The sequence below is a fragment of the Mytilus trossulus genome, chromosome 6 (genome assembly GCF_036588685.1).
Source record: "Mytilus trossulus isolate FHL-02 chromosome 6, PNRI_Mtr1.1.1.hap1, whole genome shotgun sequence".
Taxonomy (NCBI): Eukaryota; Metazoa; Mollusca; class Bivalvia; order Mytilida; family Mytilidae; genus Mytilus; species Mytilus trossulus.
The window spans coordinates 8004412-8021373 of NC_086378.1; the positions used below are offsets into that span (position 1 = coordinate 8004412).

General features: G+C 30.2%; 2 protein-coding genes across 3 annotated transcripts in view; one reads left to right on the plus strand and one right to left on the minus strand.

The window, feature by feature from the left end:
* The window catches only part of LOC134720706 (pre-mRNA-splicing factor ATP-dependent RNA helicase PRP16-like), an 81375-nt gene that overhangs the window by 51869 nt on the left and 12544 nt on the right, over positions 1 to 16962 (plus strand). Inside the window, exon 20 of the mRNA XM_063583156.1 lies at positions 13256 to 13404. Within this exon, the coding sequence (XP_063439226.1) occupies positions 13256 to 13404 (149 nt within the window). The remainder of the gene's footprint in view (positions 1 to 13255; positions 13405 to 16962) is intronic.
* On the minus strand, positions 1386 to 15483 carry LOC134720703 (leucine-rich repeats and immunoglobulin-like domains protein 2). 2 transcript variants are annotated; one of them, XM_063583150.1, is made up of 3 exons: positions 15389 to 15452; positions 10281 to 10428; positions 1386 to 5359 (listed from the first exon to the last, which is right to left on the minus strand). In XM_063583150.1, the coding sequence occupies exon 3, from the start codon at positions 5354 to 5356 to the stop codon at positions 3572 to 3574; it is 1785 nt and encodes a 594-aa protein (XP_063439220.1). In that variant the 5' UTR covers positions 5357 to 5359; positions 10281 to 10428; positions 15389 to 15452; the 3' UTR covers positions 1386 to 3571. The 2 variants fall into 2 exon arrangements, with proteins under 2 accessions (XP_063439220.1, XP_063439221.1); XM_063583151.1 differs by lacking the exon at positions 10281 to 10428 and having other exon boundaries at positions 15389 to 15483.

Genomic DNA, 16962 nt, shown 5'->3' on the forward strand with positions numbered 1-16962 from the left:
ATTGTTACGAGTTACAATTTATGACAAAAATAAGCAAAGACCCATCAAAACAACATCTGATAAACAAATTTAATAATACTTTTAGATATTTGGATGATATTTTGGCTATCAATAATGACGACTTCAGTATGTATATTAATGAGATTTATCCAGGTGAACTTACTTTAAATAAAGCTAATACTAACAATGACCACTGCCCTTTCCTCGATCTTGATATCTATATCACTAACGGAAAGCTGAATACTAAAATTTATGATAAAAGGGATGATTTTTCATTTCCTATCGTTAATTATCCGTTTTTAGATGGTGACGTTCCATTGTCACCATCTTACGGTGTTTATATATCTCAACTTGTACGATTCGCTCGTGTATGTAACAATGTTTTAGATTTTAACGAGAGAAATTTATGTATTACTGAAAAATTATTACACCAGGGTTTTCGATATCACAAACTAGTCAAAACATTTACTAAATTTTATCATCGGTATAAAGACATCATTCGTAAATATGGCTCAACATGCAGACTTTTTATAAGTTCAGGTATTTCACATCCAATTTTTTATGGAAATATTCTTTATAAAGCACAAAGGTGTCAGTATTCACCTCATAAACTTACAAAACCTTTGAATAGACTTATTAAGAAGGGATATAATTACGATACTGTTGTCAAGTCATTAAAGATTGCATATTTTGGCGTTAATATTGAGTCACTGATAAGGTCTTTGCGTCGGAACTAAACACATTTATTCTAAAAACAGTTGTTGGCATGACACGGGTTATGTTCTTCTCATATATGTTATGATGGTATGATACTAAACCCCTTACGGGAAGGATTGTGCCTGATGTTCATATGATGAAATCATAATCTTTCAGTCAGTTTAATTGAAGTCTGGAGCTGGCATGTCAGTTAACTGCTAGTAGTCTGTTGTTATTTATGTATTATTTTCATTTTGTTTATTTTCTTTGGTTACATCTTCTGACATCAGACTCGGACTTCTCTTGAACTGAATTTTAATGTGCATATTGTTATGCTTTTACTTTTCTACACTGGTTAGAGGTATAGGGGGAGGGTTGAGATCTCACAAACATGTTTAACCCCGCCGCATTTTTGCGCCTGTCCCAAGTCATGAGCCTCTGGCCTTTGTTAGTCTTGTATTATTTAAATTTTAGTTTCTTGTGTACAATTTGGAAATTAGTATGGCGTTCATTATCACTGAACTAGTATATATTTGTTTAGGGGCCAGCTGAAGGACGCCTCCGGGTGCGGGAATTTCTCGCTACATTGAAGACCTGTTGGTGACCTTCTGCTGTTGTGTTTTTTTTTATTTTGGTCGGGTTGTTGTCTCTTTGACACATTCCCCATTTCCATTCTCAATTTTATACAAGATTAACAACTTTTGCAAGAAGTTACTGACTTGAATAGACACAAAAAATGACCAGCAATACACACAGTAAAACTCTTTTTTGAAGAATCCAGGTCATGTTTAACAAAATCACAATATATCATTACATATTAGTGTTACTGCAATGTGTTAATACATATGAAAATAATTAAAATTTCAATAATTGATCATGATCTAAGTTTTTAATCACCCCTGAAGGTAAAAAAGAACAAAAAATGACTCAAAAATATATCAACTTGTGTATATGAATATAGAAACATTGTACTAGAAACAGCTTCCAACAATACTTGATTAAAGATGTATTTCAATTTTGAATTGCCTCTTGACAGAATCTTTAAAGATTTAATATGTTGAGTAATGATAAAATATTTAGACTTTATAGTAAAAATTTGAATAATGAGTCACCTTGTGTACTTAACTATGTAAACTAGTGCAATGTTGAGATTGCAAAGAATAGCTGAGATGAAGTGCACGTAGAAACTTTGACTTGGTGTTGTAAATTTCCAATTAAATGTCAAATTTGTAATATCTGAAATGCTGTGGCTTAAATTATAGAATTTGATTAATTATTATCGTTACACACAGAAAAGTAGTATTACTTCAAAAATAACTTTTCTTTATACTAGATTGTATTGTACAAATATTTATAGCTTGAAATAGTAGCAAAGTAATGGAAGTCTATGGCGGATACAGCTATTTTCAAAAGGGGGGTTCCCAACCTAAGATGAAAAGGGGAGAATGTTCCAAACATTTGTCCCCATTCAAATGGATTGATCTTTAAAAAACAAGGGGGGGAACCCTCTAGAATCCTCCCTCTGGCTCCGCCACTGACAGTCATTAATACAAATGAAATGTAGTGACTAGTTACATTAAATAAAGATATCATTCATAACCAATTCTTCCATCAGGTAATGCATTGGTGGTATAGTTACTAAGTATTTATTATAACTGGTCATTATATTTTGTACATTCAAATGATGCAATAACTATACATTGAAAAATAACACATATATATATTAACAATATGATGGCTTTGAATAATAGCATTTTTGTGGCCAAAATTATATTTTATTGGGACAAAAACAGTAATGTTGTGCACCATTTTTACAGGTGATGTATATGACAACTATTGTTTTGGGTCTAAGTTTCTCTAAATATTTGTAAATTTGTAATTTTAAGCCATATTCTTGCTGAAATTGAGAACAGGATGAAAACAGCATAAGGAAATGATAACTGGTCATATACATCACATATAAAGCTGGTACATTTATAAGAATTTATTGTATTTTTTATATTAGGAAATATCAATGATACATATGATAAAAATGATAGTTAAGGCTTTGATTTTTTATTTTGGATGTATTTTGTAAGAAAAATATATAATAAAAAGGCATCATTTCCATTTACTTTAATTTTTTCACTGTTTTAAGAAATTCAGTATAAATCTTATCACTATTATCTATAATCTATATATCATTATTAAAGCCACTAATATTTATAGATTATTGTTGATCAACTCAACAAGATTAATTTTCTCGCTTGAACTGAAATGGCGAAAGCGAGAAAAGCAATCGAGTTGAGATGACCAATGATAATCTGTTTATCGCTACTTTATCTATGATGACGTTGTCAATTTCATTAGCAACGCCGCATGCCTCCTTAGTTTCTAGCGATCATGTTACATCTCAAACTAGTAGCATATGAAAAATTATCACAAAAAATATCAAAGGAAAATTGCACAAAATAGCAATAATCAAACTTATCCATTTTAAAATTGATTTAAAAATAAAATGACCCATCAGTAGTTTAATATGCAATATTTCAACTGAGATCATAAATTTATGTTAAAAATGTCAAGAATTTATGTTTAAAAGTTTAAATATCTCTAAAAAAAAATTAAAAAAATGGCACATGAAAGAGTTTTAATTGTGGTTTTCAGGCAGATTGTCAAGGTTTGGTTGATTCATTGTCTACACATGATATCTTTCTTATATAATATTTTATACCAAATGAATATTTACATTACATGTATGAATTGTCATGTTGAAGCAACAATGATGAATATTCATGATATCTGACATCTGCTTGAAGCAACAATGATGAATATTTATGATTTTTAACGTCTGCTTGTTCTAAATGAAGCATGATAAGATATGGGGTTATATTGTCTAGAGTTTAATGTCATATCCTGCAGCAGCGTCTTCTGTATAACCTTCGTTTGCGACCCCAGGTTCTTCGTTATCACTAGGAATATCAATACGAATTCCAGCGCTACTTCCTGAGTCACCATCAGGTTCAATACTGACATCATCGTCAGGTAAAATTCGATCAGTACTTCGCACTGCAGGAAGAGAATGGTCATCACTTTTTGTGTAGTCAAATACTTTTATTGTGGGTACTTTAAGTGAATCTTTTTGGTTTTTGCTCCATTTTGCAGTATTTTGTTTTGACTTATTCTTTTCCGTTTTTTCTGCTGTCTTTTTGTCTTTGTCCTTTTCTTCTGTTGGCACAGACAATTCATTGTAGTCATCATACAAAAGAAATCTTTTTTTATCTAAACATATAATGTATACGAGTGCAACTATGCATGGAATTAAAAATATAACACCTGCTAAGATACCTACTATAATTTGTAAGTCTAAATAAGAAATTTCATTACAAACACGACCAGCGCTATGTGTTTCATTTTGAAGTACGTTAAGGCATACTTGATATTTTCCATTTCTGAGTTCAGAAGATTGTGCTGAATACTTTGTTGCAGATTGATGGAGAGTTGGAGAATGGTAAATTTTGTTTCCATCGTCGTTGAATATTGTGATGTCGTAGCCGTAAAAGTTTGAATTGTTGTAACTTCTCCATGTGACAGAAACTCCATCATCTTCCTTTTCTGTCTTTAATTTCAGCTTATCTATTATTATCTCTTCCCCAGTTTCAGTGTCTGGATCCTTTGATTTCTTGCAATGTTCTGGTGGATTAAGAAAGTAGTGACCTGAGCATTGAACTTTAAGATCGGTCACATTGATTGTAGCTCCCTCTGGTGTTTTACACGTCCAATCATTGATCTCATGTGAATGAATTGTATGGATACTGTCCATTTCCTGGTTGTGGAGTAAACGTTGGTGGAGCCAGCTCAAGTGACAAGAACAGGTTAAGGGGTTACCATGGAGATTTATATATTCAAGGTCAATAAGTCCTTCAAGCTGGCAGTCATTTATTTGCTGTATTCCAGAATTACTCAGATCCAGTAGAACAACATGATGCGGAATGAGCAGATTTGAGATTTGTTCGGTGTACTGATTGTATGCAAGCTTCAATGATTTCAGATCATGCAAGTTCATGAAGGTTTCTGAATGAAGGATGGATAGGTTGTTTTCACTAACGTCCAAGTCTCGGACAGAATTTTCCAGTCCATTGAATGTTGTTGCTGAGAGTGATTGCAGTTTGTTATTTGACAGATTTAAACACCATAGGTACCTGTTATTTACAAATGTATTGTCTTTAACCTCGGTTAGCTGGTTGTAAGAAATGTCAAGCATTTCTAGAAGATGCAATGTAGAGAAAGTAAAATCATCTATATCTGTAAGGTGATTAGATGATACTTTCAATTTCTTAATGTTCGTAGCAATTTCTAGAGGAAGGAATGTGGGTAACTTATTAAAGTTGTTTTCACTGAGATCAAGTTCACGGATAGTATAAATTCCATTAAAGAAAGAAGATGGCAGAGCACTCAGATTGTTTCCTGAGATATCTAATTTTGTCAAATTCATCACTGTTTCTATCATCATAGAATTGTTCAGGATTTCTAATGCATCAGTTGTGTTAAAGATGCAACGAATGTTTTCAGCATTGTCATTTACACAAAAGCAGCTGCTGGATAGATATTCAGAACACATTTGATTGGTTGTTGCTATGCAGGACACAACACATAGCAACAGTAGACACTGTACATACATTATCTGAAAGAATAAAGCAGAGACATTAGAAATTGGTACATTGTGGTTTTGACATTTTTGATTTATTTTTTAATTTCAAAAATTAAGGGAGCTCGCTCTTCATCTTCAAAGTAATTAACTTTTCCAAACACTAGTTTATATAGAAAGGGGATTAATAAAGGAATCCAAAGAGCAAAAAATATATATAGGTCACCGTGCTTTTTTTCCGAGATATTAGCCATTGAAATGTTAGCAGGAAAATATTCTCTCTTGACTTTTCATAGGTTTATCATTGACAAGTTGAAGTTCTCAAAAACTTTTAAAAAGTAATTAAAATTTCATAAGACTCTTCAAGATGGGTTATCATTATATATGTAAAAGATTTATAAAATGAAAAATGAGGGTCACCGGGCAAATTTTTTCAAGGCATTCAAATGGATAAAACCAGAGGATTCCGAAAATCTGACAAAAGCCTAAAACATGACGAGCCAGCTTCCTTAAAATCAAAATCTTACTGTCAAATATGTTGATGTAAAAAAATGTAAAAGAAAAAGTGTTATAATTGCGTATGAGACATCTCACCACCATAGACCAAATAATGTAGCAACCATAGGTCAGGTACTGCCATCAACAATGAGCTCAACCCATAAGTTTGAAATATTGTTCTGGATTGCTGTTCTTTATGAGCTCTCAGAGCCACAAATTTTGAAAACCAAAGGTGTGTAATACATGGGGATCTATAGCCTAGGTTGTATTTCAAAAGACAGCGTCCTTATTGCCATCATGTGTCTGCTATTTTGAGCTCATTATTCACTATATTCTTGGTGAAGCCTAGGTTCCTGGCCAATACTTGGTTTATTAAAAAAGTTTTTTAATGAATGGCTATTATTTATTTTGAATTAATTGAACCATAAAATTAATTTTTGACTCTTCACATTGAATAATCTGCAAAGCGGATTATGTAAAACATTATTAATAAATTTCTATCAAAAATAAGGCTCAAAGAACATTTTATATTATTTATATTAATAATAACAAGGAACACTCATGTTGCTGTATGAATACACAACCTCAGAGAGGGGGTGTTGTCATGAAAATTAAAAACATTGAATATAAAAATAATACTTTTAACCAATCAGAAGACAGTGAATACACCAAATTTATTTATTTGTAAATAATTTAATTTTGGATGTAACGCATCTTCTGATGAGCCTATAGACATAATTGAGTCATGTGACCGTGACGTCATCAATGTTTTTTCATGGTTTTCAACGGTTTAAAAATAATGGAATTTAGAATTAAATTATAAGAAATGACTGTAATATTTTTTCTGTCTATTCAAAATAACATAAAAAATGTGGTGCATACTGTTAAATAAGCCGCTACGCGCGTTATTCAGTGTACACCAAATTTTTTATGTAATTTTTTACATAGACGGAAAAAATATTACAGTCATTCCTTAAGGTGGTACCTAACACTACAGGGAGATAACTCTGTAAAATCAGCTTAATGTTTTACTTTTAATTATGTTGTGTTTTGAGGGAATATTAAGCTTCTCAATGATCAAAATAAGTGTTTTTCAAACTGCTATATAACCAATGTAATTTTTCTGATAAAACGGGTGGTTCAAATTTTTTGAAATTTTTACATTTTTACATTTTTGTCAAAGGGTCAAAGTAAATACTTTGTCAAAATTTTATGAAAATTAAACGAGCAAAATTAATTTTAGTGAAGGTGTTGGGTACCACCTTAAATAAAGCCCATCAAATTTCAATCAAACTTTTGACTTTCATTTATCTGTTGGCATCATTGTTATGCTAGTATGCGAGTTTAATTCTTGCAACCTAATGACAACCTTTAATTCTGTCCTTGTTTATGTAAAAATCTGAATGAAAAATTTTGTTTTTTCATTGCAATTTCATTCTTATTTCAAGGTTAATTTATTGTAAAATACTGGTACCTGTGTGAATTTTTAAACTTGAATAATCAAATGAATGATAAGTGGTTGGGTTTAAACTAGTTTTATCCCATCTCAACCCTTTAAAATAGTATTCAGTCAGCTAACTAAAGGTGCATAAAAGGCATACAATAACATCTGCCTATTAATAGCTTACATCAACTTTATTGAAAGTTTTGTGAATACATTAGTTGTCTCATTAGCAATCATACCACATCTCCTTATTTTTAGAATAAATATCTAATGCTAGGTCAAAGTACTTCTGATATCTATGACTTTATTTCATAGAAAATTTCACACAGCAATGTTATAAACAGCAGAAGAAGATAGAACCTTGTGCAATGACACGAACAAACTTTGTAGATTTTCAATGCAAACCATAAAAAGAAACATTTTATATCAATTATTAAAATGATATTTATCCAAAACAGTAACAGAAATAGACATCACATCTTCCTATGTCTATTGAACATAAACAGTATCATAATCTTTATCAATATCTTTATAAAGTAAAATAGAAAGATTTGAAGGACAATTTCTAAACTTGCTAGCTTTTTAAATGATATTATCATTAAATTTCAATGTGAAACATCACTTAAAAGCTCTACCTGAAAGGGGAATTCCACAGGTCATTTTAAGGACCCTTTATAGCTTGCTGTTCAGTGTGAGCTAAGGCTCCATGTTGAAGACTGTTCTTGTTCTTTGACCTATAATGATTTACTTTTACAAATTCTGACTTGGATGAGAGAGTTGTCTCAAACAATAAATGGAATTTATGCTATCATGGTAATTTTGAGACATGTGGAAACGAAAATTTGATATTTGAGATAAGGCCAGATTTAAAGGTTTTTTTACCCACCATTTTTTCTTGAAAGAACCTGAACCAAGGATGGATATAATAATGAACTTCCTTTTTTGTTTTTTTTTCTCAATTTATGGGTAGACATACTAGCAGATTAGTACATTTGATATCTATTCATTTGAATATCGTCAACAGTCAGATGATAAGTGAGATAATAACACCTACTGGCTAGTTAAATCCAGTACATAGTTGTAGGTGTTAAATATATGTTAATTTGATGAATTATCATACCTAATATCTAGATTGACAGAAAATTTAATGATAAAGTTTATTTGAGGATAAAGATGACGATTTTTCGTTTACAAGTTAACTGCTCTGTTTGCACAGCATTTAAAATATGAGTTTATCTTTAAACTTCTTTACATTTATGTCCACGACAAATGTTTTGTAACTTTATTTTTAAATGTTCACAACCAATGCTTTGAAAGCAATAGATGCATGTATTCATGGCAATTAAATATGAAAATAATCCACTTTGCTGAAAACTTGATTTTTTTATGGATATTTAATGTCATGGTTTTGACAATTTCTCTATATAAACTAAGCATATTGAAAAAAATGTTATTCTTTAAACATTTGAAATAGTTATTCTCCTGTACCCACAAAACCCACGAATATTGGTATCCAACAAATAATAATGAATCCACAGTATTCTAAAATGAAGTTTTTATTGATCTGAACAGGCTTTGTATCTTTGAATCCACAGAAAATTAATTTTCTAGTTCTTCAAACTCCTATGTACTGTTACACATACAAAAAATGCACCAAATTCTAAATAAGATTATTTTAAGACAAAGGAAATATGCAAAGTGATTAACAAAACTCTGAACAACTGTCCAACTGTATAAAATATCAAGTAATATTATATTAGAAAAGTGTGAAATAAACTTTTGTGATAGTCAAAATATTTTGTTCTGAAGTTGACTTCCTTAGTAATTTTTTTGAGATTTTTAAAATATTACAAAATTACTGTAGTATTTATTTCTTTTGTAAGTTAACCTGCTTAATCTAGTGTGTGGGTAATGCTCATTGTTGAAGGCCCCAGGGTGAACTTACACCATCATCATTTGGACTTTGGGGTTTGACGTCTCATTGGCAATCATTTTATGCCGCCTTATTTTCATACTGTATATTCTATTAATCAACCAAGAAAAACACCCACACTCAAACAAAATAAATGCAAACTTTTCAATTAATATAGTTATATCAAATTTGTGAATTAACTTGTGGGAAGTTAGAAATTCCTTTAACTATAAGATGTGACTCGATAAAATTGAAAGATATAAGATAAGCTCAACAGGTATTGAGATAAACATTTGATATTCCATAAATGCTTATTATTATTATGATAACTACGTAACTATGTGAAGTAGCAAGCTACATTACATCATTTTGTTTTATATATAACAATCAATAGTTACTTTAAAATCCTCTGTACACATTTGTGTATTCTCTGTCCTCTTTAGAATTTCTCTATTCCTTTCACTTGAATCTTATTTAAAGAATTTTTGCAGCCTTTCTAGTTTTCATGACATAGAATTATTATTTGTATATAAAATAATGGTTTTAATCTTTCATAATGCAAATGGCAAACAAATGGCCTCCCTGTTACACTGTAGGGTTTTCTAATGTGCAAATTATTCATTACTTTTCCAAGATTAACCTGAAAACCTGGTATTGTCATCTTAATTTTTGTTGTCTTCTACTGTTTATTACTATTGTTCTATGTACGAATATCTGTCAGTAACCAAAGACAGTAAACATTGCATGAAAAGAGTGTTTTTTTTCACATGAATTTTTGAATTAACCCTAGTGTACTGCATGCTGATTATGAAAAAAACTAAATATGATAATTGAAATGAAAATTAATTAATTTATTTGTTTTTTGTCTGATTTTTTTTCTCAAGTTTTCAAAAATATTTCAGGAAGCAGACTATTAAAAAAAAAAAGAGTAAACCTGAAACCTACAAATGATTTTTTTTTTTTATAGAATACATTTTTTTTGTAAACTTTTCAAGTAAAAATGATGTGTTATCATATATCAAGTTAGAAAGACTTTTTGAAATTTCAAACTTTTCCCGTCCAAATTAATTTATGATTTTTCTAATAATTGAAAGTAACTGTACCTTATTTGTGTGAATCCTTGTTAAGATTGAGTATAGATTGAATCTGTATCAGATGTTAGATATGGCTTCTGGACAATTGTCAATCTTTACACTCTCACAATACTGGAAAAATTTATACAGGGTATTTCAAATTGAGGCTCCTTAGGTTCTGTTGAAACAGAATAAAATGATCAAAATAAAATATTCTAAAAAAATATATTACAGTTAAAAAATAAATAAGCCTTTTTTTTAAAAACATACTAAGTTATGATTTTATGATTATTTAAACTTGTGATTTATGTTTTATTTTATAAAATTCTAGTTTCCCTGTTTCTAACCTCTTCAAGGTTAGTGCAAAATTCTGACAGCACCTAATTTTCAAAAAAAGGGAGGTGTGCATATTAGGGTGGTTTAGAAATTTCCGGTAAAGGGGGATGTGTGCACAAAGATATTTAAACTTTACCTTTTTTGAATGAATAATAAAATTGAGAATTGAAATGGGAAGTATGTTTACCTCTAGCCGAGGATTTACAAAGAAAGATAAAAACATAATACTACATTATGATATAAGATATCTAATAGTGTAAGATCAAGCTTATTAAAAGTATAGGATTTAAACACCCTGTTCAGAAGCCATGACAATAAATGAAAGTTTATATCAATATTTTGAAATCATAATGGTTTTATTGTCGTTCATTTGTCTGATAACTATTGTGTTTGGAGTTATAAATGGGTTTTTAGAATTCTGTCCTCTCATTTGTTCCTTAATTAATTGATTAACATATTAAGTGACCATCTTTTACATTTTGATCATATTTAGGTACTTGTACAGTTGCAGAAGGAAAGGCCCTAATATATAAGCTTATGCCATAATACCTCATACATTAAGAGGTTTTCAATCTGTATTTGCAAAGCATGCACATTAGAATTAAGTGTTTTATATTTTTCTGTTGGCCCTTTATAAATTATAAAACTGAATAGAATGCAGAGGTGTAGAAGCACAACTTTTTGACAGAAAAGAAACTTGTGAAAATTATAGACAGAAAAGAAACTTGTGAAAATTATAAAATGAACATGAAAGAGGACACCAACTATCATCTAACTATTAGACACTTAAGATGTTTTTGGGGTTTTTCTTTTTTAAAAAGTGAAAAACTCTAATTGTAAAAAGCACATTGACTAGCAAGTAAAACCTACAAATGTAACTGCCATTGGCAATTGCCAAATAAATAAATGGATCACCAGAAGTAACAAAATGGATCTAAATTATTAATTTAATATCAAACAGAAAACAATAAACTTGCAGAAATGATGGTATACCGCAAACAAAAGGTGCAAACATTAGTACACCATATCCAGATTTTCGTCAATTAATTTCTCTTCGGTGATGTAAGTAATTTATACGGTATTTGGAAGGCCATATAATTTAAATCAATTTAGGGTACACTTTTGATTTTTGAGTCGAAAAAGGATGAGTGGAGCATATCACTTTCTAAAGCCCTTTACCCCACACACTTTTCAGTCTACACTTTTATTTTGCATACATGAATTATAATGTTATGTTGAAGAATGACATGAGTTCGAATGGGGACATTTTTGACACTCATGAAGTGATTAAATATTGATATTAAGTTTATTATTAGAAGATACACTGCCTTTATATCTGTTTATTATAATTCAGTCTCAATCACCCATCTCATTTTACATATTAAAATTGTAATACAAGTAAGATTAAGTCTACCATTGTTATCTATTTTTAAAAGAAACTCCCTTTATATTTATGTATAGAAATAAAGGAAGATGTGAACGTGAAGTAACCTTCAATGATCGTTGACCAAAATAAATTCTCAATGACCACTGAATTTTAATTTAAAAAAAATTAATATCTCCGCACCTGTTGTTTGCTTGGTTGCTCACTATTAAAGTAACTCTTACAAAACTATAGATATTTGATAATAAATGTATAAATCTATTTTAATGAGTTTTTTTATTGCAACACTATTTTCAAAATAAAATTGAAGGACCTTTGAATGTTTTTACAGTCTATTTAAAATATTATGATGACGTGACTCTGTATCATGATTGCAGACCTTCTTTTTTATTATACAACCAATGTACTTGTATGATTTGTATAATCAAGTCAAAATGAAGTGATTTCAATAAGGAATGGTGTTAGGTATTATGTAAGATGACAATGCAAACTTATATACTGATAATTATTTGATATTTAATTTGTTTTTGTCTGGCTTGCTTAAAAATGTTGCAGAATGACTGAAGTCTTTCAGCTTTTGATTGAGTGCTGAACTTTTTATGTCCTTACCGCAGCAGAGAGGCATTAAGTGGTACAAATATGTACAATTGTCCATTCATACCTCTGTATGTATGTCCAAAAATTAGTTTCTGTTCTTTAACTTGAGTTTACCTCAACCTAATGGTATGAAACTTATACACAACGCTTATGTAATCATAAACACAGATCAAGTTTGAATTTGGGTGGCATCATTTTACAGTTCTCCAGTAAGTTTCTTGTTCAAGTTATATGCAAGCGGAGGCATTATCTGTGTCTTGGGACACATTCTCCATTTATTCAAATAAATCTTTTGACATTAAGAATTGAAATAAGATGACCTGATATATTTACAGTATATGGTTAAAAGTTAATATTTATAGCACAAGAAAAACAGAAATCCTCACAATGCATTGAAATGATCTTGTTACTTGTGAAATATTGTTGACTATGATCTTTGTACCCATGGAAACAATAGAAACTTTAACTTGATTATCATATTTTAACATCATATTTAAAAAAAAAAAAAAAAAAAAAAAAAAAGGAGAAAAAAGGATAAAATTTCAGATATATTTAGTCTTTATAGGTTATAGATCCAAAGACTCAATACCTTCCTCTTTAAGTGTACAAGTTTAAAGACAAGTTTTCAGTTTATCTTAGTTACCACCACGACTTAATTGATGACAGCAATTTTGGTTTCTATTTTTAGATAATAGTATCTATGTTATCGGTGCCTGCTATATTCTACAGACCTAAGGGGAGAGAAGAAGATTCAGATAATGCCAGGGAGAAGTTCCAGGTCCCTGAAAGTGATCATCTTACTCTACTAAATGTTTATCACCAGTGGAAAAAGAATGGGTTGGTATTATATCAAAAAGAAATTCATATGACTTTCTGTGATTGATTAATTGTTGTTTAATGCCACTTTTAGTACTATTGACTGTTTTGTGGCAGTCAATTTTTATTAGTAGAGGAAGACAGAGTGTCTGCAGAGAACCACAACCTTTGACAGGAAAACTGACAATCCTAGTCAATTGGAGTTAGTTTCACCTGACCTACAATCTATTGTTATAATTCTGTAAATTCAGAAATTATTGCAATGTTTTCATTATTTCAAAAATGTGACAGGGTAATAATCGCAATAATTTACACTCACATTTTAAATTTTTTATATAATTAAACAGGATTTTTCTCAATATTGTAATAATTAAAATCACATTTTTGTCTAAAATGACAAAATCCCAATAATAAATGCTCTCAATAATTTCTGAATTTACAGTATCTTGAAAACAATCCCTGCTTAGAAACTGAATGGGTTGCAATCTCTGTTGATATAATTACTTCCATAGACTACAGATATAGATCTTCTATAAAATTATAGAAGCTGTCTGAGCAAATATTAGTGTTTTATTATTTGCCTTTTTGTAAATATTACAACCAACCCTAATTAGGTGAAGACCAAATTGTACAAGTTATGCAGTGATACATTAACTAAAATTGTCCCTTTATAAAATTTTGCAAAAAACAGTCACTCTTAAATATGACAAGAGTGGGGTGCCCATTTTCGCCGGGGACACAATTTCACCGTTTTATGATTTTGAGGTGTAAAAACTTCAAGGGATGGCTGAAATGAAAGACATATACCAGTAAATGATATTATATAACAAATATGATTATTTTTTAAAACTGAGACAAAATTGCGGCACCTACTGAAAAGGACGGAAAAATGGACAACGATTTTCGGTCAATTTCATGAAGAAAATACACGAATTCAAAGAAGTATTTCTTAGTAATTCTTTGTCTGAATGCCCTAAATTTCAGTTCTTTTAACACCTTTGAAATGTCAGCTATTCATCTATAATGAAATTGATTTGATCAATGTTGTTTAAAGCTGCGGTTTTTTGGTTTTAAATAGATGTGTAAAAACGGCGAATATGTGTCCCCCATTGACAAAAAATCAGGAAATTTCATACACCCTTTAATCTGACTTTTCAGATGATTATATTGAAACAAACACGTTTTCAAGCATAAGAATATTTTGCGTTTGAAGTTATCTTCATTTAGAAATATCAGTATACTTCAAAAACATTTAGACCTGAACATAAACTGTAGAAAACATGAAAAGATGTGACGAAAATGAGCACCCCACTCTACAAATTAAATGTATTGAGAAAAAATATTTTATTTTGATAAAGTTTGTTGACCTTTTTTTAAGACCCATATCAGATGATTAGCATTTTTTATGTGAGCAATAAACTTGATGAAAAGTATTTTTTTTATATGTTTCTACTTATTTTGGTTTTAACATTTGGATGAATTCATTGACTTTTTCCTTAACAAAATAACATAATAAGAAATTTTATAATATAAAATGAATTAAGTTCAAATTGTTGACCTTGATGTAATCAGATAAAAGTCACAACCTTTTCATTTTTTTATCAGTAGATGACATGTCACATTGACTTTAGATTAAGTTTTAGATTTTCAGCTCGACACCTCTTAAGTTTGCCTCAATTGACAAGCTACCTCAGCCTATGAACCCCTTAGTTTATATACATATTTATTTATAGTGGATTGGGAAACAAGTTTTGAAACTTATATTAATCCCTTTCCACTTTGCGGGTGCAAGTGCTGCCTTGACCCCTTGCTTTTAATACCATTAAAATAATAAATAATGTTTTTTAAAGGGTTAATAATGCTGGACAGTCAATTGCTGTTGTTGTTAGGTAGTTCATTTGAGTGACGTGTAGCATACTTTGATAAATAACTGTTAAGATCCAGAAATAGAAATTAACAGCCTTTTAACTTCAAATTACTGAAGTACAAATTAATACTTTCTTACCTTAGAATTTTAAAGATCACTTAAGTTCATGAATTTCAACTTTTTTTTTCAAAAATGTTATATGTTGTGCTTTTCTAAATTTGGTATTACCTAAATTCTTGAACTCTTCCAAGATATTATATATCTACCTTGATAGTATATAATGAGGAATGTTTATAGAAAATGTTTATCATCTCTATCAAAACAAAAACAAGATATAGGGTCAGGTCTTAAGATAGCATATTATATGCTGTTACATATCTTATCATTACTTGGGACTATTTATAACTACCCATGTTAAGGTAGATACATAAGAGGGTTAAATCAGTCAAGAGGTTAAATTGATATACATAGTAATATATGTTAATATATACATAGTAATGTTTATCAGAGAACTAATGTTCATGGCACAAGCAAGATACAAAAAGAACTTGTATATTGGTATGACATTGGCGTCATTTGCATCAGCTTCGGCGTCAGAAGACACATTGGTTTTCACACTATAACTTTAGTTTAAGTAAATAGAAATCTATGGAAGGTTGGGATTGTTTTTGGGAGTTTTGGTCCCAAAAGTTTAGGAATTAGTGGCCAAAAAGGGGCCCAAATAAGCATTTTTCTTGGTTTTCACACCATAACTTTAGTAGAAGTAAATAGAAATCTCTGAAATTTAAACACAAGGTTTATGACCACATAAAGGAAGTTTGGGTTTGATTTTGGGAGTTTTGGTAGGAATTAGGGGCCGAAAGGGTCCAAAATTAAACTTTGTGTGATTTCATCAAAAATCGAATAATTGGGGTTCTTTGATATGCCAAATCTAACTGTGTATGTAGATTCTTAATTTTTGGTTCTGTTTTCAAATTGGTCTACATTAAGGTCCAAAGGGTCCAAAATGAAACTTTAACAAAAATTGAGTTCTTGGGGTTCTTTGATATGCTGAATCTGAACATGAATCTAAACTTTTGATTATAGGCCCACTTTTCAAGTTGGTCCAAATCGAGGTCAAAAATTAAACTTTGTTTGAATTCAACAATAATTGAATATATGGGTTTCTTTGATATGCTGAATCTTAACATGTATTTAGATTTTTGAATATAGGCCCAGGTTTCAAGTTGGTCCAAATCGAGGTTAAAAATTAAACTTTGTTTGAATTCAACAATAATTGAATATATGGGGTTCTTTGATATATGCTGAATCTAATCATGTATTTAGATTTTTGATATTTGGGCCCAGTTATCAAATTGGTCCACATTGAGTTCTGAAGGTTCCAAAAATTGAACTTTATTTGATTTCATCAAACATTGAATTCTTGGGGTTCTCTCATATGCTGAATCTAACCATGTATTTAGATTTTGGATATTGGACCATAATAGGTAAATGTCCAATTTAAAATTTTAAGTTTTCAAGTATAAGTTCTTACCACATTCATTCTGTGTCAGAAACCTATGTTGTGTCAACTATTTAATCACACAATCCAAATTCAGAACTGTATCAAGCTTGAGTGTTGTGTCCATACTTTCCCCAACTGTTCAGGGTTCGAACTCTGCAATCATATAAAGATGTGCCCTGCAGAGCATCTTGTTTGTGAATGTTTTCTT

Excerpts from the sequence above, each read along its gene's own strand:
- LOC134720703 (XM_063583151.1), bottom strand. The coding sequence starts at position 5,356 with ATGTATGTACAGTGTCTACTGTTGCTATGTGTTGTGTCCTGCATAGCA.